The sequence below is a fragment of the Aedes aegypti genome, unplaced genomic scaffold, assembly GCF_002204515.2.
Source record: "Aedes aegypti strain LVP_AGWG unplaced genomic scaffold, AaegL5.0 Primary Assembly AGWG_AaegL5_hic_scaff_696_PBJ_arrow, whole genome shotgun sequence".
NCBI classification, from domain to species: domain Eukaryota; kingdom Metazoa; phylum Arthropoda; class Insecta; order Diptera; family Culicidae; genus Aedes; species Aedes aegypti.
Window position 1 is genome coordinate 13,841 of NW_018736380.1, and position 24,748 is coordinate 38,588.

At 39.6% G+C, this 24,748-nt stretch overlaps 1 protein-coding gene across 2 annotated transcripts in view; it reads left to right on the forward strand.

Moving 5' to 3' along the window:
- Window positions 1-209: 209 nt before the first annotated feature.
- Window positions 210-24,748, forward strand: part of LOC110681310 (thiamine transporter 1-like) — a 39,413-nt gene continuing 14,874 nt past the window's right edge. Inside the window, exons 1-3 of one of the 2 annotated variants that reach the window (XM_021857066.1) lie at window positions 211-454; window positions 1,429-1,593; window positions 18,783-19,335. In XM_021857066.1, coding sequence (XP_021712758.1) covers window positions 268-454; window positions 1,429-1,593; window positions 18,783-19,335 — 905 coding nt within the window. In that variant the 5' untranslated portion in view covers window positions 211-267. Of the gene's footprint in view, window positions 455-1,428; window positions 1,594-18,782; window positions 19,336-24,748 lie in introns of both variants that reach the window. The other variant, XM_021857068.1, reaches the window with a different exon arrangement.

The following is a 24,748-nucleotide window of genomic DNA, read 5'->3' on the forward strand; positions in this document are numbered from 1 at the left end:
AACGATCGTTTGTATCTATTATGGTTACATATGTTTTATCAAAATGTTCAAATGTTCAAATGAAATCTCTGAATATTTTTTTAAAAATATGATTTGTTCTACAAAAATGCTTTTTATAAGCTTATTTTTAATTCTAGTATTGACCGTCATGACTGTTCGAGCATAATTGCTAAACCATAACACAAGATAAACGAACTCACCAAGCAAATCTTGCATAACAAAAAACTCCACTCTCTACAGGTGGTTCAGGTCCTGTATGGCACCTACATGGCTGCCGAGGTTGCATACTTCACATACATCTACGCCAAGATTAGCCGGGACAAGTATCAACAGGTTACCGGCAATACTCGGGCAGCAATTCTGAGTGGGCGATTTTTGGCAAGCGTTCTCGGCCAAGCAATGGTGTCCACCGGCGCCATGGATCTTCGGGAGCTGAACTATATTACGCTGGGTGGTAAGTGTAATTTATGGGTACAGATTTTGGGTTGAGTTTATCTGGGTGTGATAAGAATGACAATTAGATTGTAAAGGACGGAGGGCCGTGCGTTGGGTTGGTGACACTGATGCTATTTCACACTTATTCGTTTGTAGACAACTTCTTCTGAATGACTCTCGACGTCAAGAACACAGTTTTTTCCCCGGTTATTTTACTATCCATTTAAATCTCTGACGATTTTGTTATATTAGTTATACCGTTAAACGGGATATCTTTGATAATGTAAGTAACTTTGATGGTGCGAGACCCACAACTTACTAAATAATATAACATAATTTCTGTTATTCAGCTATGCATAACGAAAGCAGAAGTAAAGATTATGAGTATTCAAATATAAAAAAAATAACAACCAATCTGTTACCACTATCTGTTCTTGTACTGGCGGTTCGTAGTAGATTTGAGTTGCACTCTGATCCTTTGAACTACCACTCAGAAATGTCTTTGTTTATCTTTCTTTCAAAAGCGAAAGTAAATTTCCTTTCATAATGAATAGTCAATCAAAACTTTGTCCGTTTATGAATAAAGGCTCTACTGCCTTCTGCATCCATGTCATCTAGAAAGATCGTAGAAGCTTTTTAATAAGGTCAAACGAAATCAAAAGCGAAAATAGCCCAACCCAAAAGCACGGCCCTCTCTTCCATTAGACTCGTGATTTTAAATTTACTTTACAAACTCCCCCAAAAATTCTATCATCGTTGACGTGCCACAATCCTTCATTCCCCGCTTGCAAGCAATATGCCATTCGTTTCAGCCTTACGTCCATTCAATATTATATTTGCTTTATGCATTAAACTTTGCGCACAAAATTTCCTCCCATAGGCCACCTTCCAAAAAAAAATCCCTCAGCAGGAAATATCGTCTCGGCCACGTCCGTGTCAATTCACTTAAGTAGAGAACAAATTTCTCTCCGTTCTATTCGTCTTTCTCGGCAGCGCAAGCATTTTCCTTGCTGTGGTCGTTCATTTTACCACCGGTCAAAAGCAGCATCTACTTCTACTCGGACTCCGGCGACTACAGTAAAAGTCACACAGATTCCGGCAACGGCGCAGTCCAGGCGGAAATTGAAAATGATAGCCGTAGTGCCAGTACCATTTCAGGTAAGTGAACGATACACAGTGGGACGAATTTGTAAATTGACGGTAGAAACCTTCGGAAAACATTTTTCGAGACATATTGAAAATGGCGTCCCTAGTAATAACTAAAAACGATTTTTAGGTCAGTGCGCATCGTACCTTCGAGCTGTGCGTACACGAATTCTCTCTGCTCTTGGAAGTTTTCTTAAAAACTACCTAAAGCAATAAAACAGTACTTTTCAGTGCTACACAAACAGTACTTTTCAGTGCTAAAATTAAAAACGGTACTTTTCAGTGCTACTTAAACAGTACTTTTCAGTGCTATTTTTTCTACTATTGATCCCTTTACGATCCTTGTTTGGACCCGTGCCTTCGATTTTTCGTTGGACCCGTTGGCGAAAGCTAGCGGTGGTAATCCTTCTTGGACACCGTCTAGGGAAAAAACCTCTCGAAGGTCACGTCTTTCTCGTTTATTAATTAAACATGGTATCAACAACTAACAAAAGGAAGGGTGAATCTCTGAATTCACTACTTCCTTCCAAAAAAGTGGGTTTTAAAACTGTCTCTACACGTGGCAAGAATGGAAGAAAGGACGCTTCCCCGGAATGCGAAGTTTCTTCCAAGGGTGAAATGAATAATTGTATTGAAATGAGCAATCAGTTCGATGCTCTAGACAAATTTTCCGAACACCAAATCGAAGCAGCCTCTAGCCCAGGCTCTTTGATTCAAGTGAGGAAGCAAAGAGTGCCGCCTATCGTGGTCAGTTGTTCCGAATTTGGGGGATTTAGGCAGGAGATCTTGAACTCCATTAGGGGAATCAAGGTTTCCTTCCAAATCGCAAAGAAAGGAGACTGTCGCGTTTTGCCGGAAACTCTTAAAGATCGTGAACTTCTTCTCAGATATCTTGAAGAGAAGAAGCACAAATTTTTTACTTATGACGACAAAACTGAACGTTTGTTCAAAGTCGTCTTGAAAGGTCTCTCAAGTGACTATAAGTCACCTGAAGAGATCAAAAATGGAATAAATGATTTACTTGGATTTTCCCCAGTCCAAGTAATCATTATGAAAAAGAGAACCCAATCTGGCATTGTTCGGAAAGGGCTTTCTCAAGAATATTATTTAGTTCACTTTAACAAAAAAGAACTAAATAATATTAAGGCTTTAGAAAAAGCTAAACTTATGTTCGATGTCCGTGTGACGTGGGAACATTTCCAGAAACCTGGAGGAAATTACCAGAACCCCACTCAGTGCCGTCGGTGCCAAAAGTGGGGTCATGGTACAAAAAATTGTCGCATGGATGCTAAATGCATGATTTGCGGAGGTTCTTCTCACGCTAAGGACGACTGTCCTGTGAAAGAAGATACCAGAAAATTTCAATGCGCCAATTGCAAGGGCCCTCACAAAGCTAACTTTTGGGAATGCATTTCACGCAAAAGAGTCGTTGAGGCTCGTGCCAAGCAGATGAAGGATAATATCCGTTACGATAACGGTCGTTTCCGGAATTTGCCTGGTAGAGTATCGAACAATGCTCATTTTTCAGTTAACGATCGCTTGATTAGGAATCATACCCACCAGGAAGATCATAATCATGCTCATTCACAAACAAATTTTAATCCGTCGGGTAGCCGTTCGAATCTTTCAATTTCGAATGTATCTACCCACGGTAAATCCTTTGCTCATATCGTAGCAGGTAATTTGAACTCTTCCCCTGTTCGTTCCATGAGTACCCATTCTACTTGTTTCAAATCAAATGGAAAAAACCCTACCGCCACAGGTAACTCCTACCCCGCTTCTTCGTCTACCGAAAATTCCAATGGGAAATCATCAGATGATATGTCTGCCTCTGATTTTAATTTTCTAACTGAACAATTGAATCTAATGATTGATGCAATGTTCAAAGCCACCACTATGACTGAAGCAGTCCAAGTAGGTGTAAAATTTACAAATAAAATTGTTATTGGATTACGTTTTTCTAATGGATCCAAATAATAATTTAAATATTTTAAATTGGAATGCTCGTTCTCTGAATGGTAAAGAGGACGAGCTGTTTAATTTTCTTACAGCTAATAAAGTGCATATAGCAGTTATTACCGAAACTTATTTAAAACCTGGATCCAAATTTAAAAAAGATCCTAACTATTTTGTTTATCGTAATCATCGACTTGATGGGGCATGTGGGGGAGTTGCAATCATCATTCATAGGCGTATAAAACATCAACTGTTTTCGTCATTTGAAACTAAAGTTTTTGAAACTTTAGGTGTTTCTGTTGAAACACAGTTTGGTAAATATACTTTCATAGCTGCCTATTTGCCTTTTCAATGCTCTGGACAGCAAGTTAATTGGCTTCAAACTGACTTGCGAAAATTGACTCGCAATAAGTCAAAATTTTTTGTCATTGGTGACTTTAATGCCAAACATCGGTCATGGAATAATTCTCAAAGTAATTCCAACGGCAGAATTTTATTTGATGAGTGCTCTTCAGGATATTTCTCAATTCAATACCCTGATAGCCCTACATGTTTTTCCTCTTCTAGAAATCCATCTACGATTGACTTGGTCTTAACCGACTCTAGTCATCTTTGTAGCCAATTAGTTACTCATGCTGATTTTGATTCTGATCATGTCCCTGTTACATTTCAAATAACGCATGAAGCGATTCTCAATCCTATCAGCTCCACTTTCAATTATTTACGAGCCGACTGGAATATATATGAAACGTATGTTGACTCTAATCTTGATGTTAACATTTCTTTAGAAACTAAAATTGATATTGACAATGCTCTTGAAACTTTAACAAATTCCATTGTTGAAGCCAGGAACATTGCAATTCCAAAATGTGAAGTAAAATTTGAATCCGTGATTATAGACGATGATCTTAAACTCTTGATCCGTCTTAAAAACGTGAGGAGAAGGCAATTTCAACGCACTCGTGATCCTGCTATGAAAATTATATGGCAGGATTTGCAGAAAGAAATCAAGAAACGTTTTGCAGATTTAAGAAACAAAAATTTTGAAAATAAAATTTCTCAATTGGACCCCGGCTCTAAGCCCTTTTGGAAATTATCTAAAATCTTGAAAAAACCTCAGAAGCCTATACCGGCATTGAAAGAGGAAAACAAATTATTACTAACTAATTGCGAAAAAGCTCAAAAACTTGCTATGCAGTTTGAAAGTGCTCACAATTTTAATTTAGGACTTACTAGTCCAATTGAAAATGAAGTTACTCAGGAGTTCGAAAATATTCTCAATCAAGAGAACGTTTTCGAAAATGCCTGGGAGACTGATTTGGAAGAAGTGAGAACTATTATTAAAAAATTCAAAAATATGAAAGCTCCTGGCGATGATGGAATTTTCTACATCCTCATCAAGAAACTTCCAGAAAGTAGCTTATCATTTTTAGTTGATATATTTAACAAATGTTTTCAATTAGCATATTTTCCTGACAAATGGAAAAATGCTAAGGTTGTTCCAATTTTAAAACCAGACAAAAATCCTGCAGAAGCTTCTAGCTATCGTCCAATCAGTTTGCTTTCCTCCATCAGTAAACTTTTTGAAAAGGTTATTTTGAACAGAATGATGGCCCACATCAACGAAAATTCAATTTTTGCCAATGAACAGTTCGGATTCCGCCATGGACTCATCAACTTTTACGTGTAACAAATTTGATCCGTTCCAACAAATCTGAAGGCTATTCTACTGGTCTTGCTCTTCTAGACATAGAAAAAGCATTCGACAGTGTTTGGCATGAAGGTTTGATTGTAAAATTAAAAAACTTTAATTTTCCAACATACATTGTTAGAATAATTCAAAGTTATCTGTCAAATCGTACACTTCAGGTTAATTATCAGAACTCCAGATCTGAAAGACTTCCTGTAAGAGCTGGTGTTCCCCAAGGCAGCATCTTGGGACCAATATTATACAATATTTTCACATCTGACTTACCTGAGTTACCTCAGGGATGTCAAAAATCTTTGTTTGCGGATGACACAGGCCTCTCCGCCAAAGGTCGAAGCCTGCGTGTCATCTGTAGTCGATTGCAAAAAAGTTTGGATATTTTTTCTTCATACTTGCAAAAATGGAAGATTTCTCCTAATGCTTCCAAAACTCAACTAATAATATTCCCACATAAACCAAAAGCTCTTTATTTGAAACCTTCAAGTAGACATGTTGTCACGATGAGAGGGGTTCCAATAAATTGGTCAGATGAAGTTAAGTATCTAGGACTCATGCTAGATAAGAATTTAACTTTCAAAAATCACATTGAGGGCATTCAAGCCAAATGTAACAAATATGTAAAATGTCTCTATCCCCTTATTAATAGAAAATCAAAACTTTGTCTTAAGAACAAGCTTTTGATATTCAAACAAATTTTCAGGCCAGCCATGTTGTATGCTGTACCAATATGGACTAGCTGTTGTAATACCAGGAAGAAAGCTCTGCAGAGAATTCAAAATAAAATTTTGAAAATGATTCTGAGGCTTCCTCCCTGGTATAGTACCAATGAGTTACATAGGATATCCAATGTTGAAACATTGGAACAAATGTCAAATAAAATAACCAATAATTTCAGGCAAAAATCGTTACAATCTTCTATTGCCACGATTAATGCGTTATATGATTAGGTTAAGTTAGGTTAAGTATATTAAAAACTTTTTTTTTTCTCTTATAAGCAGGTGAAATCAACTCACCTGTAAAAAATCTGAACTGCTACGGCAAATGAAATGTAATATGTTGTTAACAAAATGTTAATAAAATCTTAGATTTGTTTTACCAAATTAGGATGATAGTGTTGTCTAATAACACAGAACACCTAGATATAAGAAATAATGAATGTAATGTTTGGAATGATACTAATAATAAAAAAAAAAAAAAAAAAAAAAAAAAAAAAAAAAAAAAAAAAAAAAAAAAAAAAAAAAAAAAAAAAAAAAAAACGATTTTTAGGTTAATTTGAGTGGGCCACCCGAGCGCAAGACATGCTTTAGATTTTTTAGAGGTTACGGTTAGCGTTACGGTTTTTTGTGGACAGCGCCTATTATTGATCATTTTTTCACTTTTGAATTTTAATATTTCTCTGAGCTTGTGATAATAGTGCCGATCGATGCTACTCGGCCTAGTCTACGACGACGAAGCTAGCCTACCCCGGCTACGCGTTCCCGGCGGCGAAAAATCTCTAGAACCGATGCTATCCGGGTTGATTCCGAGGATTCTGGTGGTGAGAAGCATCCGGTTGTCTGGCGCCCCGAAGACCATGCTGCTTCGCGAATTACTCAGCTAGACCCCGGCGATGGACTCAGCATACTCCGTCTTGGCGTTGGTCGGCCAAGTACCATGATCGATTCAGCAATTCCGGTTAGAGGATGGCTTCCGGTTTGCAGGCGCCCCGACGACTTATTACCGATTCTAGGCTACGCCCGCTCTACTCGATCTAGTCCCCGACGCCAAATCCAGCCTGCTTCGATCGCGGCTCGGAACTCTCTGGTGTGCACGCCATCTCCTTTGCAGCGACGACATAATCTGTGTTATCCCTCTGTTCACCACGCTCCAAGTGTTTTTATGCTGGCACATTTTCTATACGATGTTGTCCGGATTTAGGACGCTTGCGGTTTCTGACATCAACTCGCTTTGTATATCCTTGAATAAAGGTCGAATATAACATGCTCCGGAGTCTCCTCGATATTTGGACAGGCCGGACAATGTGCACAGATAAAAATATTTAAATTTCAATGTAGTGTTAACAGAAGAATACAAGTAAAAGTAAACCAAAATTCAGCTATTGTTACAGCATCCCGTTTAATTTTCAACCAAAGATGCTTGAATGTCACATGATCGTGTAAATTTAAAGTGCATTTGATTAAAAAATAAGCGATTTGTTGTTGACATTTCAGTTTAGTTTGATGCTCCAAATATGTGCATGAAAATAAACTAAAATTTACAACATATTTTTAGCTGTATGGAGACTCTGCGTGTCTGAATATGTGCAGATATTTCCGGAAGCATCCATGGCCTGACAAAAACTGAGTCAAGCAGTCCACATCGGCACGTTAGGAATAAACCTGTGGGTCACCCTTTATTTCTCCGAGTTATTCCACTCCTGCTACCACTTGACCATTGTATCCAGTCTGATGGTATTCTTCACATTCCTTGTGTTCCTTTGCTGGTAGCATGCAATGACCTCAGCCAGAGTGATGCAGATGAGGATCATTCCGGCAACAACGCACACTGCCTTCGACGATATAGTGCGGTAGGCACTCGCCACCCATATAGCCATGAGCCGGGACGTACCTGCCAGCTTCTCTCGATTGTGTTGTAGCTCAATTCTGGACTCCGTGTTTTAATATGAACGATAATACGGTCGCCAGAAGACCCCTCCTACTGCTTCTTGGTTCTCCAATGTTGGGCATATTCCTAGCTACAGTGTTAACTGCTTTCGCTGCCTTTCGCAGGAATAGTCTACGTGGCTGTTGAAATTTAGCCTGTCATCGACCATTACTCCAAGGTGCTTCAGAAAGCGCTTCGATGAAATTGCGTGTCCTTCGATTTTGATCTCAAACTGCTGAACTGCCTTGTAGTTGCTGACCAGCACCATCTTCGTTTTGTGATGAGCCAACTGCAGCTTGACTTCAGTCATCCACGATTCAATGGTGTCTAGTGATTCCACCGTAAGTATCTCCCCCTCCTCCGCAGTCTCGCCAGTTATCGCAAGAACGACGTCATCTGCAAACTTGATAATCTCAGCAAGTTTAATATTAGCACTCCACCGTACAATATATTCCACAGAGTTGGACAAATTATGGATCCCTGTGGAACTCCCGCTGATACTATGCTTGACTTGGTGGAATATCGACCGTCGATACTGCTTTTCGAGATTTCTTGGCGTATTTTCGGTCCTCGGGTTTCTTAATAGAACAATTGTTTTGATTAAAGCTGACGTTTCGAGCATTTATTTGCTCATCTTCAGGGCAAACTTCAATTTTACAAAATTATGGTATTGTTAAAATCAAGTCCGAACAATAATTGAAATTACTTACATCGTTAATTGCTTTTGAGTCAAGTGGATTTGAACAAACATGGAACGAACGGCTAACAACATTACACTGGAATTACAAATAAATTTCGGACATAATGATATAATTCACATTAACTTTGTATCATTTTAACGGAGCACAAACTTACACAGCTTTCACCCGAGCACATCTAAACATTTTTAAAACAAAATGTCAATGAGTGGCCAACTCAGGGAGATTGTGTGGAACAGACGTGGTTGACATCCGCCGCTGATTTGTGTCGTAAACACGTACCCGGTTCTGAAAGCAGCTTTGCAGAACTTTACACAGATATTCGAGGACCCGTATTCTATATAGGGCTGCGGCGATAGCCTCCCAACTGGCACTGTTGAACGCGTTCTTAACAGCTATCGTTCTCACTGCGCAGTATCGATTGCCTCTCCTCTTTTGCTTGGAAGCTTTCTCCGCGCACGCGATGACCGTCCGAGTAGTATCCACCGTCGAAGTCTTTTTAACTGCCTTTTCGACAATCCGTTCTCGCCTTCCGTGTAGATCGTCATTTAACAAGAGTATCCAGCAAGTATATTGGTATATATGAAGCAGGATCTTCTGACGGTTTTCCTAGTTTTGGCAGCAACACCAGCTTCTCCACGGGAAGCAGCTTTCCGCTAGACACTTCTACAACGCTGTCCTAAATATATCTGGGAAGACCATGATTGCTGCCTTTTAGCGCTACGTTAAGGATACCATCTGGACCGGGAGCTTTGTTCGGCTTTAGAAACTTGGAGGATTTCAGCTAGTGTTACTGGGCTCTTGGTCTTTGCCATCACTACTCGATAGCAGTTGCCTCAGGGATTTACGTCAGCTTCCCGCCACAACTTCTTATAGCAGTTCGGTTTACTCGTCGCTATCTCTCGTTTGAGCGCGGCTCTGGTCAGCCGATAGGTCGCCTTACGCTCTTCCATGTTGGCTTCCGATCTAGCTATCTGCACGCGTCTTCTGGCTCTTAAGCCGACTGCACTGAATACACTGAGTCTATCGATCCACCAGTATGCAAGACGCTGCTGATTCCTTGGCTCCAATTTTCTCAGCATAGTTGTGTCACACGCTCTCGTCAACGCTTCTGTCAGCCCTCCTGCATCCATGTTTGGAGCGTCGTGGGGGGCGAAACACGAAGATTCGGTTAATTTTTACGATCACGAAACTCTCGTACGAGCGTCTACTTCTTGGATGGGGAGTCGGCCCATTAATTGGATTGCCGTCGTATCTGCTGCGTCACTTTGTTTCTGTTGCTTTCGCCACATATTTGCAAGTACCCTTTAACAAGCGACCTAATACTGTTTTCAAAGTGTCATCAGGATGGCTGCCAGTAAAGTCCTAATTATGGAATGGTAAATCGGAGAAGGCGCAGTGAACTCTTTCGCCAAAGGTGGTGTTACCGGTACCGTCGAGTCGCGCACCCTATCTCAACCGGTTCCCTCACTGGATTGATAAAGTGTCACTGGTCGATGTCAAAGAGATCACGATAACAACAAAACGACGATTATATGCAAAGAGCGTGGAGTGAATTATATTAAAGCTATTATTCTAAAAGTTATCTTACGTTATAAATAATCTATTGTGCTTAAAACTAGTTTCTTAGCCTAAATACGAACTAGTGGAGGTAAGAAGATTGAATTAACATTGAATTTACACCTACCCAGGAGCTAAAGTTAACCTAAAAGGAAGTCAGTTGGACAGTGAAATTTGATGAAAATTATAATTTGAAGGACAACTGAAAAGTAAGCTAATTTATAAACTTAATAGGACGCTCAACTAAACATATTCACGTTACAGCTACATTAAATCAGCTACCAACAATCGGTGTAGCCTTTTGTTTCCTGTCGCAACAGGTGGCTGAGTAAGATCACCACCATTGCAGCTAAGCAACAGCAGCGCGATCAGGAGGAACAACAGCAGCAGCTTCCACAGCAGCAGTAGCAGCAGCTTCGAGAGCAGCAATAACAGCTTCAGCAGCAGCAACAGGCTCAAGTCATGGTCGAAAGTACCGAAGCTACCGAGGGTTGTAGCAGCTAAGAAACTAGTGGACAAATTGCACGAGTTCGTCGATAAAAGAAGCAATGTGCACAAAAACATCAAGACATTGGTGCTGAAGATCCAAGAAACCCTTGCACTAGCCTTCAAGGAATGGGCGGCCGTTGCACAGAAAGTGGAATCGACTGAGAAGGAGTTGTCGGCGGCCAAGACTGCGTTAGAAATAAAGCAAGCGCTGACTCAAACGGCGATGCCAAACACTTTTGTGAAGAAAACCAACGCAAAGAGAGACAAATCCCAGAAGACGGAAAGCGTGCTCTTCATGCCGAAGAGGCCCAGGAGATGCAAGACCGAGCGGTTCTATGAAACACAAGGATGCTCCCATCAACGAGACAGGCCCAGTGAACGCAGCAACTACCAACGAAGGCAACAAACCCGGAGCTCGAACTGCTAGGTGCAGACGTGCGGAAAGTCAGGCGCACCCGCACAGGAGATATGATCCTGGAGCTCAAAAGAGATCCGATGGCCAGCAGCTCTTCCTACAAGAGTTCACCGATAAAGCCATGGGTAATACGGTACAAGTGAGAGCCGTGTGCCCGAAGGTGTTCCTTGAATGCAATAACTTGGATGCAATCTCTACGGACGAAGATGTGAGGGTTGCCATGAAGGAGCAGTGCAAGCTAGGGGAAATGCAGATGCTGATCCGCATAAGGAAGGGGCCACATGGAATGCTTCTTCTTCTTGGCATTACGTCTTAACTGGGATAAAGCCTGCTTCTCAGCTTAGTGTTCTTATGAGCACTTCCACAGTTATTAACTGAGAGCTTTCTTCGCCAATGTTGCCAATTTTGCATTCGTACATCGTGTGGCAGGTACGATGGTACTTTAGGTCCAGGGAAGTCATGGAAATTTCCATTACGAAAAGATCCTGGACCGACCGGGTATCCAACCCAGAAACCTTCAGCATGGCTTTGCTTTGTAGCCGTGGACTAGTGTTGGGCGATTTTAAATCGATGTTCCTAAAATCGATGTTTTCATTCCGATTAATCGATTTTTTGAATCGAAGTTTGGGGCATCTGAAATTGGGTGAATCGATTTTGTTTATTCGATTTTTTGATTCGATTTATTTTGTTGAACATGATGAATATTTCTTAGCAAGCTGATGAAAAGAAAACCAAATTTTGAGCTAGCCTTAGAGAAGTAAAACTATTCCATTGACTGCTTCAAAACTGCTTTAATTTAAGGATGTTAAAATCGAATGCATATGCAATGGTCTCATATCAAAGTTCTTAAATTTCAATTCGAATTCGATTCGAATTCGAATCGATTCAAAAACATCGATTGAATCGATTCGATTAAATCGGTGAATTGATTCAGCAGTGCAAATGTGAATCGATTCAGTAATATCGATGTTATATACAAATTTGCCCAACGCTACCGCGGACGCTAACCACTCGGCTAGGAATGGCCGAGCAGCATCAATTAGACTTCCAATTAAAGCGGTCATCAAGGCACTAAAAACGGAGAAGATAAAATTAGGCTGGTCGATACAATCACTTAGTGTCTCTCAGAACCGGAAACGTGCTATAGGTGCCACGAGTACGGTCATCTTGCTAGATTTTGCGGAGAAAGTGCGGAGAAGAAAGCCACAAGGCCCAAGCCAGCCAGAAACCTCCAAAGTATATGATCTGCGCTAATGGGGAGAGTAACAACCACGTTACAGGAGGCCTGCGATGCCCGGCCTTCATAAAGGTGACTTCTACTAAACCAGGTAATGCAAATTAACATCAAACACTGTGCCACAGCACAACACTTGATGTGGCAATCTGTGGCGGTGTACAAGTGCGATGTGGCTATCATATCGGAGCCATATGGTGTCCCGGCCGGCGATGGAAACTGGATAGTAGACAACGCAAAATCAGTGGCGAAATGGATGGTGGGAAGATATCCTTTCCAAGAAGTGGTACATCGTTCAGATGAAGGTTTCGTTATAGCCAAAAAAAAACAGAGTCTGCATCTGTAGCAGCCACGCACCCCCGCGATGGTCTATTGATCAGTTCAACGAGATGCTCGACAAGCTGACTGAAGAGCTACAAGATCGTAAGCCAGTCGTCATAGCCGGCGATTTCAACGCGTGGGCCATGGGGCAGTCGCTTTACCAACTCAAGAGGGTGCAGTTTACTGGAGGCCTTAGCAAGGTTAAACCTAGATGTTGCCAACGATGATACCAGCTGCACATACCGTCGGGATGGCCGAGAGTCAATTATTAACGTAACCTTCTGTAGCCCTGGGCTGTCAGGAAGTTTGAACTGGCGAGATGGTGAGCATCAGTGTTGTGAAAAACTCAATTTCTCACAACTCACGCTTGAGATTTTTCATGCGTGAGTTTGTCAATCACGCAAATCAGCAGTCAAAAAATCATGGATGAGTTGGCTCACCTTTTTAACTCATTGTCTCGTATTTCCACAGGTTACTCACACACGGCAATGATTCCTTGTTAGTCTGGCAAAATTATGTTAATCCTTTCAAACGTAAACAACAACATTCGGGTTTCACGAGTTTTTGCTGGGTTTTGTTACTGTATCATTTTTTACGGTTACGGTCAAAATCTCAAGTGTGAGATTTGCGAAGCAGATCTCTAATGAGTTTGCTCTCACGGGAGAGCGTATTGATTGAGATTTTGAGTGTGAGTCTATCAACACTGGTGAGCATCAAGCGATTCGGTACAACATTGGTAGCGAAGTGCAGTTGGAAGCGTGTGCGACTCAATCAAAGCAGCGGAGGTGGAAAAAGTTGCAGTTTGACAAGAATGTGTTTGTTTAGGCGTTGAGGCCCAAACGCAATAATAGCGGAACGGCAACGGAAACCGGAACCGGTTCGCCAGCATGAATTATAACATGCTTGTCGATTCAGTGTTGGTTCACTTTCATTCGTCGAAATGGTATGATTCTTGCTGGTGAACCAGTTCCGCATTCCATTGCCGTTCCGCTATCATTGCGTTTGGGCCTTTAAGGTTGGAGCGCAATGCTCAGCAGTTAACTGCGAATGAGTTGACAGCGGCATTAGCACAAGCATGAGATACAACCATGCCAAGGGAGGGTATACCGAGACATAATCGCCGCTCAGCCTAACTCAGGTGGAACTCGATTGCCGATCTGCATGCAAACTGCATTCGAGCTAGGAAAAGGATGCAGAGAGTCTGCAACGACGCTGAAAGAACAGATCAAAGATCAACGTACAAGGCGGCAAAAGCCGCTCTCAACAGCCCTGTCGCAACGCCAATTCAAACCCGTGGGGTGACGCATGTAGTGTTGCAATGGCGAAGTTAAGAGGCCTAGCTGTACCACCCGATAGAAGTCCGCAGAAGATGAAGACTATCATTGAAGCACTATTCCCGCAGCATGAATCGATGAGCTGGCCTTCCACACCGTACGGAGGTCAGGATGACGATGAAGAAGAAGTCCAAGAAACGAAAGAGGAGCATCCTGTAGAACCAGGAAGACTCCGGGACCAGACGATCTTCTTTTCTGGCGTTACGTCCCCACTGGGACAGAGCCTGCTTCTCAGCTTAGTGTTCTTATGAGCACTTCCACAGTTATTAACTGAGAGTTTACTATGCCAATGACCAATTTTGCATGTGTATATCGTGTGGCAGGTACGAAGATACTCTCTGCCCTGGGAAGTCGAGAAAATTTCCAACCCGAAAAGATCCTCGACCGGTGGGATTCAAACCCAAGACCCTCAGCTTGGTCTTGCTGAATAGCTGCGCGTTTACCGCTACGGCTTTCTGGGACCAGACGATATGCCAAACGTAGCTCTGAAAGCAGCAATCCAAGAAAACAAGGATATGTTCGGGATCGTGCTGCAAAAACATATCGATGAGAGATGAGACCCAATTAATGTTTTGCCATGGAACTTTAGTTGATATTATGAAACTTGCGTAGAAAAATAATCGAAAACGATGAAATTTGTACCATAAATTCATTACACCTTTCGATGTGTTAGCTAAAAGCATTGTTGTACTCGACAAAGTTGTGTATTTTGTGTAGTATCTTAAGGTGAAGATGAATCGAAGCCAAACCTCAAATTTTCAAGAGCACGGATCTGGAGAACCAAACATCCGTTTAAGCTGAAAACTTAATGGATTGGTCACTCGCTGGTGGTAACCAATCGATTATGTTTTCAGCTCAAACGGGTGTTCGGTTCTCCAGATCCGTGCTCTTGAAAATTTGAGGTTTGGCTTCGATTCATCGTCACCTTAAATGTTGTACAACATATTGTATACATAAATAGCGATTCTACCCCATCACCCCGAATGCCACTATCCGAATGAGTCATTACCCCGAATGCTATTTGCCCCGTGATATTGTGATACGGGGTAATGTCATTCTGGGTAAAGGGTCGTTCGGGGATATGGAATTCGGGGTGATGCCATTCGGGGTAATGGTATTCGGGTCAATGGGGTAGAATCATAAATAGCACTTGCATTCAAGACAAAACAAGTTATATATAACGAAATCAAACATTTGGAGTAAAATTAAATGAAAATCTACTAAATTCGGCTTTGATTTCACTATTATTGGTATCCTTTGACCGATACGCATATTTTGAACTCAACTGTAAGGCCGTCTTCATTGCAGTGTACTAGACTCGACTAAGGACTGTTCATTTTATAAAGTGGACACTTTGTTTATGCTATATCTTTTTATTTTTTGATAAAATCGTAATCGGTTTTCTGTGCATCGTTAAACTATTATTCTAGAATCTGATGGAAATATAAAAACTTACAAAATGCTTTTGGTTGAAGAACTAAATAGTTTTTGCAAAAACTCCTAAGAAAAACTGTTCGTCAAAGTTAAGCATTATTTTTTGCGTTGCGTGGTAACGGAGTATTTCGTAGATTGCATACTGAAAACTGTCATGTTAGTTGCTTTACCACTCTTATTCCAATTGCTCATGGAGAACTATTTTGGATGGAATAGCTATCCAATCGGAAGTCAGAAATGAAAAGACATGACAATGTTCATTGTCAGCCACGCCCATCTTCTCTGTTACGAGGAAAGGAAAGGAAAATGATGATATGACACCTACATGAAGAGAGACCAGCGACTCACCGACGCCCTCATAGATGTCAAGGAGTTGGATGAAGGGAAGGGTGATGGTCTAGGATTCACTATAAGCGAGTGATGCGACTGGGTTGAAATTGAGTGTAGGTGTGGTTAAGTATACTTTTTGTAATTGGGTGTAAGTGTGAATGTAATGGTTTCATCATTGTTGGGAGTGACGCAGCTAAGAAAGTTAATGTCACTCAATGCGCGTTCGTCTTCCAGGGATGGGACACAGGTATTTCCACCTAGTACCCTAGCTAAAAAGCTTTGGTTTGAGCGCCATTACTCGCTCCAAAGTTAAGCATTATTTTTTGCATGAAAAAAAAAATCCTAAATTTTATGAAAAAAAATTTATGTTGGTATCCTTTACTATTCTACTAGAGGTAGAGTTTTTAAAACATCAATAATATTCCACCAGTCTCTGACACTAGATCACTTTAGTGATTTATTCCTTATGGCCAAATTTGCTGAGAAACCATGTTTTTGCTCCCAGCAAAAATCTAAAGTAATAAGTGTGTTCAAAACTGGTTTCGACTACTAAAGAAACTATATTTGTATAGAAGAGAGCAAAATTTTGAGCTTTTGGTGAAAATTTTGGTGAAATTTTGTTAGACTTTTCAGGTCGTAGTGCATCCAGAGTTACTGTGTACGTGCTATAGCCTTATGTGCAAGAGCCACATTCCTTTCATGCTCATCCGTGCACTGTATATTTTGAGACCTATGTTGGTGTTCCTCGATTTTTTTAGGGTAGTTTCTCAATGCGTCTCATGTGCTTCGTAACATGCGTTGTTCAAAAACAGCACAATAATTGATGTGAAGACAAAATTTTAAATCGAGAATCGAAATCGTAATTTCTGGATCGCGTGTCTTCGACCGTATCATGTAGACCATCTAGACACCTGCATAATAAGGTAAAAATAGCTGTAGAGGCTCTTCGTTACTAAGCAGTTGTTGTACAACTTGGATACCGATGGCGAGCGTAGCACCGAGCAGCGCATGTGTTGACTCTTTCCTAGCGCGCACTTTTAGAATTTTCATGAAGCGCAGCACACTACGATTCTGATGCGTTGAAAGGCGGTTTACTTGGAGACTCGTTAGGTCATTTATGTTCTCCTGGTAATTGTGTAACTTTAAGTGCATCGAGGTGCATGCCACTCAATGTGCATGTGTTGGGATGCCGAGTGCTGGAATGCAGTAACTGCGGCTGTCATTCAGATTATACTGGAATTATAGCACCTATGGCGTGCCGCCATGAGTCGACTGCAGAGCAGAGGGTTCGCTCTGCCGAGGCTGGTTCACTGTAACAATGTTCAAGGCGGCTAGGAGAAGCAGTTTGCCTAGGCTTTTCTTGCTGCATATGTTAAAGTGCTATATGAAATAGCCTCTCCTCGTAGTAAACATCAGGTGGTTCGAAAGAGAAATGAGTCTGAGTCCAAGAGTAATGTATGTGTTTTCTGTAAACCTCCATTCAGAGCACGGGTAGCTTTCAGATCGTCGGTGGTGTGACATCACACCTGCATTCCTTGAATAATCTTCTAACGGTTTGGGTTGCAGATCATCTCCTAATAAAAAGCATGATGCACAAATGCAAAAATGATCAAATTATCAGAAAAGCTCTCAGTAAATGTTAGAGTAGCTGAGAAGCAGACTCTACCCTAGTTGGGACCTAATTCCAGAAAAAGGATGATTATTTTTCTCTGATGCTAATTTAAATCAGTCGAAACCAACAGTCAGTTAAAAATCTAATGCATAGCCCTAAAACAGCAAAACTTAAAAAGAAGGAAAATCCCTTGTTAGAAATGCAATTGAAATGCTCATAAACACTGTAAAGCATGAAGAACAGCTGATATTTATAAGAAGGCAACATTACAATTGAAAAAAAAAAATACAGGCAAGCTGTAAAAGTGAAATCTATGAAGAACAGCCGATGTATAAAAGAAGGACAAATCTCTATTGAAAATGTATCAAATAAAAAGATAATGATAATTACTTTATGCTTTGGAGTATCAAAATAATAACAACCGACATTCAGAAAATGAATCTTTTGTTTGGAAAATAATAGCATTAATACAAATTATTGCTTTAAACGATAGTTCTGAAGAACAGTTATCATTTAAAAGAAGGAAAAATTTCAGATGAGAAGGGAGGAATTTGTGGTTAAAATGTTAGCAACTGAGTGTATGATAATCCTTCCAACGGTACAATTTGGACCTTTCGTCCATTCGACCTTTTGTCCTTTTGACCTATTGTCCATTCGACCTTTTGTCCATTCGACCTTTTTTTCCATTCGACCTTTTGTCCATTCGACCTTTTGTCTATTCGACCTTTTGTCCATTCGACCTTTTGTCCATTCGACCTTTTTTTCCATTCGACCTTTTGTCATTCGACCTTTTGTCCATTCGACCTTTTGTCCATTCGACCTTTTGTCCCTTCGACCTTTTGTCCATTCGACCTTTTGTCCTTCGACCTTTTGTCATTCGACCTTCTGTCCTTCGACCTTTTGTCCTACAACCGGGTTATATGGTATAGAACTAAATTCGGCTTTCAATTACTTCCATGTATTTCATTAAATAGTTCAAATATTTATTAATATCAAGTTTGTTCAGCATTTTTTCGGGATGCCATAACATGTCCAAAAGGAATCTATGACAAAAGGTCGAAAGACAAAAGGTCGAAAGGACAAAAGGTCGAAAGGACAAAAGGTCGAAAGACAAAAGGTCGAAAGGACAAAAGGTCGAAGAACAAAAAAGAAGGGACAAAAGGTCGAAAATCTTTTTTCAAAGAAAGAAAAATTTCCCACCATGCAAATCATTTTCGACCTTTTGTCCTTTCGACCTTTTGTCTTTCGACCTTTTGTCCTTTCGACCTTTTGTCTTTCGACCTTTTGTCCATAAACCGTCCAAAAGACACCTATGGGCCTGCATATCTATATACCGTACATTTTTAGATTCGACCCACTGTGCGTCAGATGTGGAGGGAGTCATTTTTATGCCTTCTTGTCAGGAATGATATCCAAACTGAGCATACATTTCACAAAACACTAAGCTAAGATGCTTTTCTTTTGCAGTTTGTAGTCGAAACGGCACCGTCACTGCCAATGGCGACAACCAAACCAAATCCGATGTTGATCTGACCTCCAATGCGGCAGTTGTCAGTGCCTTCGAGAGTCGTAAACCCCAAGATTCGGACGGCAGCAACACTTCAAAGGTTCGATTTTCGTGCCATCGAGCTGGTAATTTGATATGGACACACTTCACGGCAGCTTACTCGAACCTCACAATAGTGCAGTGGAGCTTGTGGTGGTCATTGGCCATGGCTGGTTTCATTCAGGTGCAAGTCTACGTGCAGCTTCTGTGGCAGGAAATCGACCAGAATCAGGAGTACCTCTACAATGGCGGGGCGGAAGCTTTGTTGACCTTGCTGGGAGCCATCAGTGCCATGGCAGCCGGATACGTGGCCAATCGAGTCTTCGAGCAGTGGACACTGTGGGTCTTGACCGTGTGCTCCGCCCTGCAGGGTGGATTGATACTGTACTCCGGCTTCTCGACAAATATTTGGGCAGCGTATACCGTTTACATTCTGTTCGGAGCGCTGTACATGTTCATGATAACGATGGCCAGGTGAGTCGTTGATGGTATGAGAGTTGTTTCGACAAAAAGGGAGGAGGTTGGCGTGGTTTGCCAGCTGAACCCAGATGGTAGAGGTTATAAAATTGTTTGAGTTTGCGGGAAATTTTGCAACGGCTACGAACAAAAAAAGTTTAAAGCTGACACGGCCATCGTGCTTTAATGCATATTTCCTCTAATGCGATAAAAGCGTTTTATTTCGGGGACTTCTTAAGGGAAAGTCTAGGCTAGCTTATTAATCAGAATAAGTTTTGGATAAACTTGCAATCCATGGATGATATTAAGGTACACTGCCCACAACTGCATATTTGTCAAATTCGACATTCTTGACAATTTCGGGTTAATACCGGGGAGAGTCATCAAATAATAAATACTTTCGAACAACTTACTGAAATCTTTGAGATTGTTCTAGAAAATTCGAAAAAAATACCAAGTTGTTTTATTACATTGGTAGTTGTAACCGCATAACAGTCACATTGAGATTGTACATGAGCCTCGTAATGTAGTAGCAATGAAATTTCTATCAGAATTATTTTATAACTATTCACCCAGTATGCGATATGAGTCCTTCGAAATTTCAGCCTCAAATAAGCATTTTTGAGTTCTTGGTGGTTTTTAGAAATTGTAGTTTCCTTCCATACTGCCATAGAATGTAAACTTGGCATTCCATTTACTTAATATCTACTTTTGTCAAAGGTTACAAATACGCAGTTATGGATAATACAGCCCTAGAGGAATTCCTCGAAAAAATCCTAGAGCTACTGAAAGTCTCTAGAGAAATGTTTGAAGAATTCCGTACGGCAGACCAATTTTTTTTACTGAACTGTTAAGTAATAACTGAAGACATATCTGCAGAAATTTACGATACACATTATTTTTCCTGTGTTCCTGCAAAAACTCAATGAAAAATGTAGGAATCATTGAAACAATACATAAATCTAACGGAAATCCTTTGAAAAAAATGAGGATTTCTGGAACAATTTGAAGGTAGGAAAAACTGAAGCAATCCGTGAAGGACAATGGATTTCCAAAGAAATATTGGAGACGATACTAGTTAAAATTACTGAAGGCATTTCAGAAGGAATGGCTGCTTCAAAACATAAAGATGTATATCAGGGTAGTTATGGGATCAATAAATGAATACATTCCAGGAAATATTTTGAAAGATTCCCTATTTAAATCCCTGAAAGTATATATAGTGAAACTCTATGAACATTCATGGTCTAATCTAATTAGAATATTCTGCGGATATTGATGAGCCAATTCCTTGATGCTTTTCTGTTGAAATGTTTTCAAGAAATTTCTGAAGAATATTCTTAAAAATACCTGGAAGACTTGTTTCAACAATACTAGGAAGAAAAACGGTACAGTCTTTTCTAAGCCTAATGGTAACGTCCACTGCTACAGCAAACCCTTGCTGAAAATGGCTGGGTCGATTTTTGCTCGGTTCAGGATCTTTTTGTCATAAAAATTTACTTGACTTCCCTGTTCATAAAATATCATCGTACCTGCCAAATGATGAATGAATGTGGAAGTGGCGATTTTAGCTGCAAAGCAGACTCTGAAAAACGTGAAAACGTAATACCAAGAATAAGGAGATGGGCAAGTTCTCAGAGGAAAAGTTAGAGAATGTAAGGAATACTTGGGAATGACTAGGAATCATTTATTTTAGGACTAGGAATCGGATACTTTTTTTTGGGAAGAAATAATTGCCAAAATCATTAGAAAATTCCTGAAAAAATGTTAATTTCTGAAATAAATGATGTAATTTCTAAATGTATTTCTAGGAAATAGCTTGGATGGAAGTATATTTAGAGAAAGCATTGAATGAATCTTTAGAAAAATAAAAAACCTAGAAAGACTCATGAAGTAAAAATCTCCTTTGAGGATATCATGGCGATATTCCTGAAAAAGCTAGTGAAGAGAATTGAAAAAAAACTCACACGGATCAAAAGTTTTGTATCGTGGGATGTAGGGGTGGGAAGCAGTAAACCGTAGGTCATCCTCCAAACGAAATCACTGGCTTTGCTATCCAGTAGATCAGAGAAATTGTGGGATCAATAAATGAAGAAAATCCTGAATGTATTCTGGAAGATCCCCTAGAGAAATTCATGGAAGAGTATTTAGTGAAACTCTTAGAGTATTCATGAAAAAATTCTTGATTCCAAACCAAAAATTCTGCAAACTTTACTAAGCAAATTCCTTGTTGCATTTCTACTGAAACATGTGAAATTTCTGGAGAACTTTCTCAAACAACCCCTGGAAGGATTATTGCATCAGTACTAGGAAAGTGTTTAAAAAGAATACCTAAAGTATTTTCTAGCTGAATGCTTGGAATGGCTGGTTTCAAATGCGCTTTACGAATAAATCCTTTGAGAAAATAATGGGAGAAATGCTTATTTTTTAAATAAATTATGAAATTTATAAATGAATTCCTGTAGAACCGCCTTTGTGCTTTGAAGCCCACAAGGAATTATTGGACAAAATTCTTGGATGAATCTTTAAAACAAATTCTGGAAAGATCCTGTATCAATCCTTAAAACTATCTTTTGAGGAAATCAAGGTGGTATTCCTGCAGGTATCAGGTATAAAGCCGGCTCCAGACGCACGTTACCTGCCAATTGGGAGGTTTGTGCCATCGCCATATATGAGCCTATTTAATCATCTACCCGATGGGAAAAGAAAGGGAAGGGAAAGATGGGAGGAAATAAGGAGAGGGAAAATCGTACTTAAGAAATGAGAGCATATAGCTCCATACCACAGACTATACTATATACAAGCACTAGCTCTATCTTCAAGAAAGAAGCCATCCATGTAACATGGAAACAACGAAGTTTGTGCAGATCTACGATTAACTGGATTTTTCTTCATGGGATCCTGTACTCATAAACAGTAAGAGCAAGAAGTCACCAATCGTTTCTATGGCTATCCTGAATGTCTGAACCAATGTAATTTTAATTTTTTACGCACTTTTGATGTTATAATCCAAGAAAATTCAGAGGAAAATATAGATATATAAACGGGTATTCATTGGCCGCAATTATCAAAAAATGCACAATTAAAACTTGGTTCAATGTTGGTTTGTTTAGTAATTCATAAATACTTGGCGGAGTGTTGAAAAAAAAGATCAACAAAGTTTACGCCGCCCTTTGTGTTTGCGGTGTACCCATCAAAAAAAAATATTTTTATTTTTATGAGGCATTCTAATACCGGTAACCCTGTTTAAATGTATACAATGACAAACTGCAATTACATGCTGCAAAAGCTTTTAAAATTTACTAATTTGCATAGGCTCAAGTGCTGTAAGACATTGCGGAGTCAGTTTTATATTATCATTATTTTATTGCATTAATAGAATATTTTTATTGCACAATAACTGAATAAGTATGTTTCACGTTTAATATTTTCTAAGCTTTATTCCAAAAAAATTGTCAAAACTGCAATCCTTTTTTTTTGCTGAATTATTCTTTCCAATTGTTATCCTTTTGACTGAGTCTGACACTAATGAACAGGCCAAACAGTGAACCAAATCTGAATAAAGAGAAAGCAACTACAGCAAAGATGATATTGAAAATCAAGGAGTATTCGTTATTATTTGGTTTTCAACAATTCAAAATCTTTACACTTGGAAACCATGATTTTACATTTCTTTTTCAAATATTAAAATCCTTCTTCAAAAGTTAGAATTCCAAAAAACATCAAATCTATATATTGAATATCTAAATTCTACAGCTTCGTATATTTTTTTTTCTGTTAAGTTTTAGTATGGTTTGGAAAAACCAGCCGCTACAACTGGTGAAAGCAAACAAAGGATATCGTACTGTAGGAGCTAAATAAGTTTTCCCAGGCTACAAAATTCGTAACGCTCTATTTCTTACTGTCGCATATTAAAGTTAAGAATCTTCAGTTGTTGGTTACTGTATGAAATCTGTAAGTCTACAATGTAAAAGATAGTCATCTGAAATTAAGATCTGCAAGCTTAATTGTACCGTTTTGACTCATATTCCGAACACTTAAGGCCAAAAGTGATTTCAAGTGCCCCTGATAAGCAGATATTTGTGAAAAATTCAATGTTTTCGCAAAAACTAACTGTTGGCTGTTGGATGTACTGATAATAATGTTGATTTGGTTTATTTTAGTATTGCTTTAACGTAAAAGTGTGTAACAACATTTTGATTCAAATGCCGAGCACTGTGTTCATTCTATCTCATATTCAAATGGATAATTTCGCAAATAAATCTATATGTGCTAGTGCTACTATCCTCGAACTGAAGAATCATTATAACTCCCAAACTATAAAATAGATTAAAGGACATCGAAATTAAATTCCAAATGATTGCCATTTCCTGGAAATTCAATGACATATTTCAGCGAAACAGACAAAAACCGAGTATCCGGAATATGAGTTTGTTCGGAATTTGAGACAAAACGGTAAATGTTAGCTCTGCTTTACAAAATCATGGAACAAAATCAGAAAGGATGTGCTATTCTCTTCACTATATACTTTTAGATTTTCGTTAGATCGAGTACTAGATCAAAAAAATAAAGTTGGTATGGAAAAACTGAACTAAGTATAAAGAATAGCTGCCGACAACCAAAATTTATAAGTCCAAAGTTCGATCCTGGTAGCTGGCTTTTTGATTACCTGTGTTTAATCTTCGCCATCTGTCAGGTTTTATTTCAATAGGGTTTTGTTCTACTTCGTCGTAAGCGCTACTATTCGTCGTATCAAACTTCAAATGTTCAACTACGGCGGATATTCAAACTTACCTGCAACATAGATTCATTATCCAAGTGTAATTTTGTGAAAGCTGATATGATTTGTACACTTCTACACCAAAAATGCAATAAAACTACTGTATTTCGGTAAATAACTTCAGTTCAATTATCCACTTTGCATTTTTCCACCGAAATCGCATGGACGAACACGATTTGAGAGAAATGCTTAGCGATCGACTGAGCCACACCACTTTCCAACACAAGTTTATTCCCGCCCCCGGTGGGTGACTTACTTCGCCGGGAACTTATTTTCACTATGGAAAACCTTCGTACTTCTTCACTGAAGGATTCCATTCCAATCACACGCCGTAAAATTTCAATAAATCATCAAATTTTACGAAATTTCCTCAACCGCCGCGTATAATTGAGAATGTAAACAAAGTTCAATCCGTCGTACTGAGAAAAAAAAGCTTGTGCGCATCAATGTGTGCGCGACGCTCGACGTAAAATACGGTTCCTTTGATTGTGTTGTTTTCGCTGTACTGTGAGCAAATGCCATAATTGTACGGTCAAAAGGAATTGTGTTCATATGTTTGGGCTGAATTTTGATGACGAACAATTAATTTTAAAGGAAATTAGTATATTCCATCATGCTGAAGGAAATAGATGCCCGTAGATCTATATATTC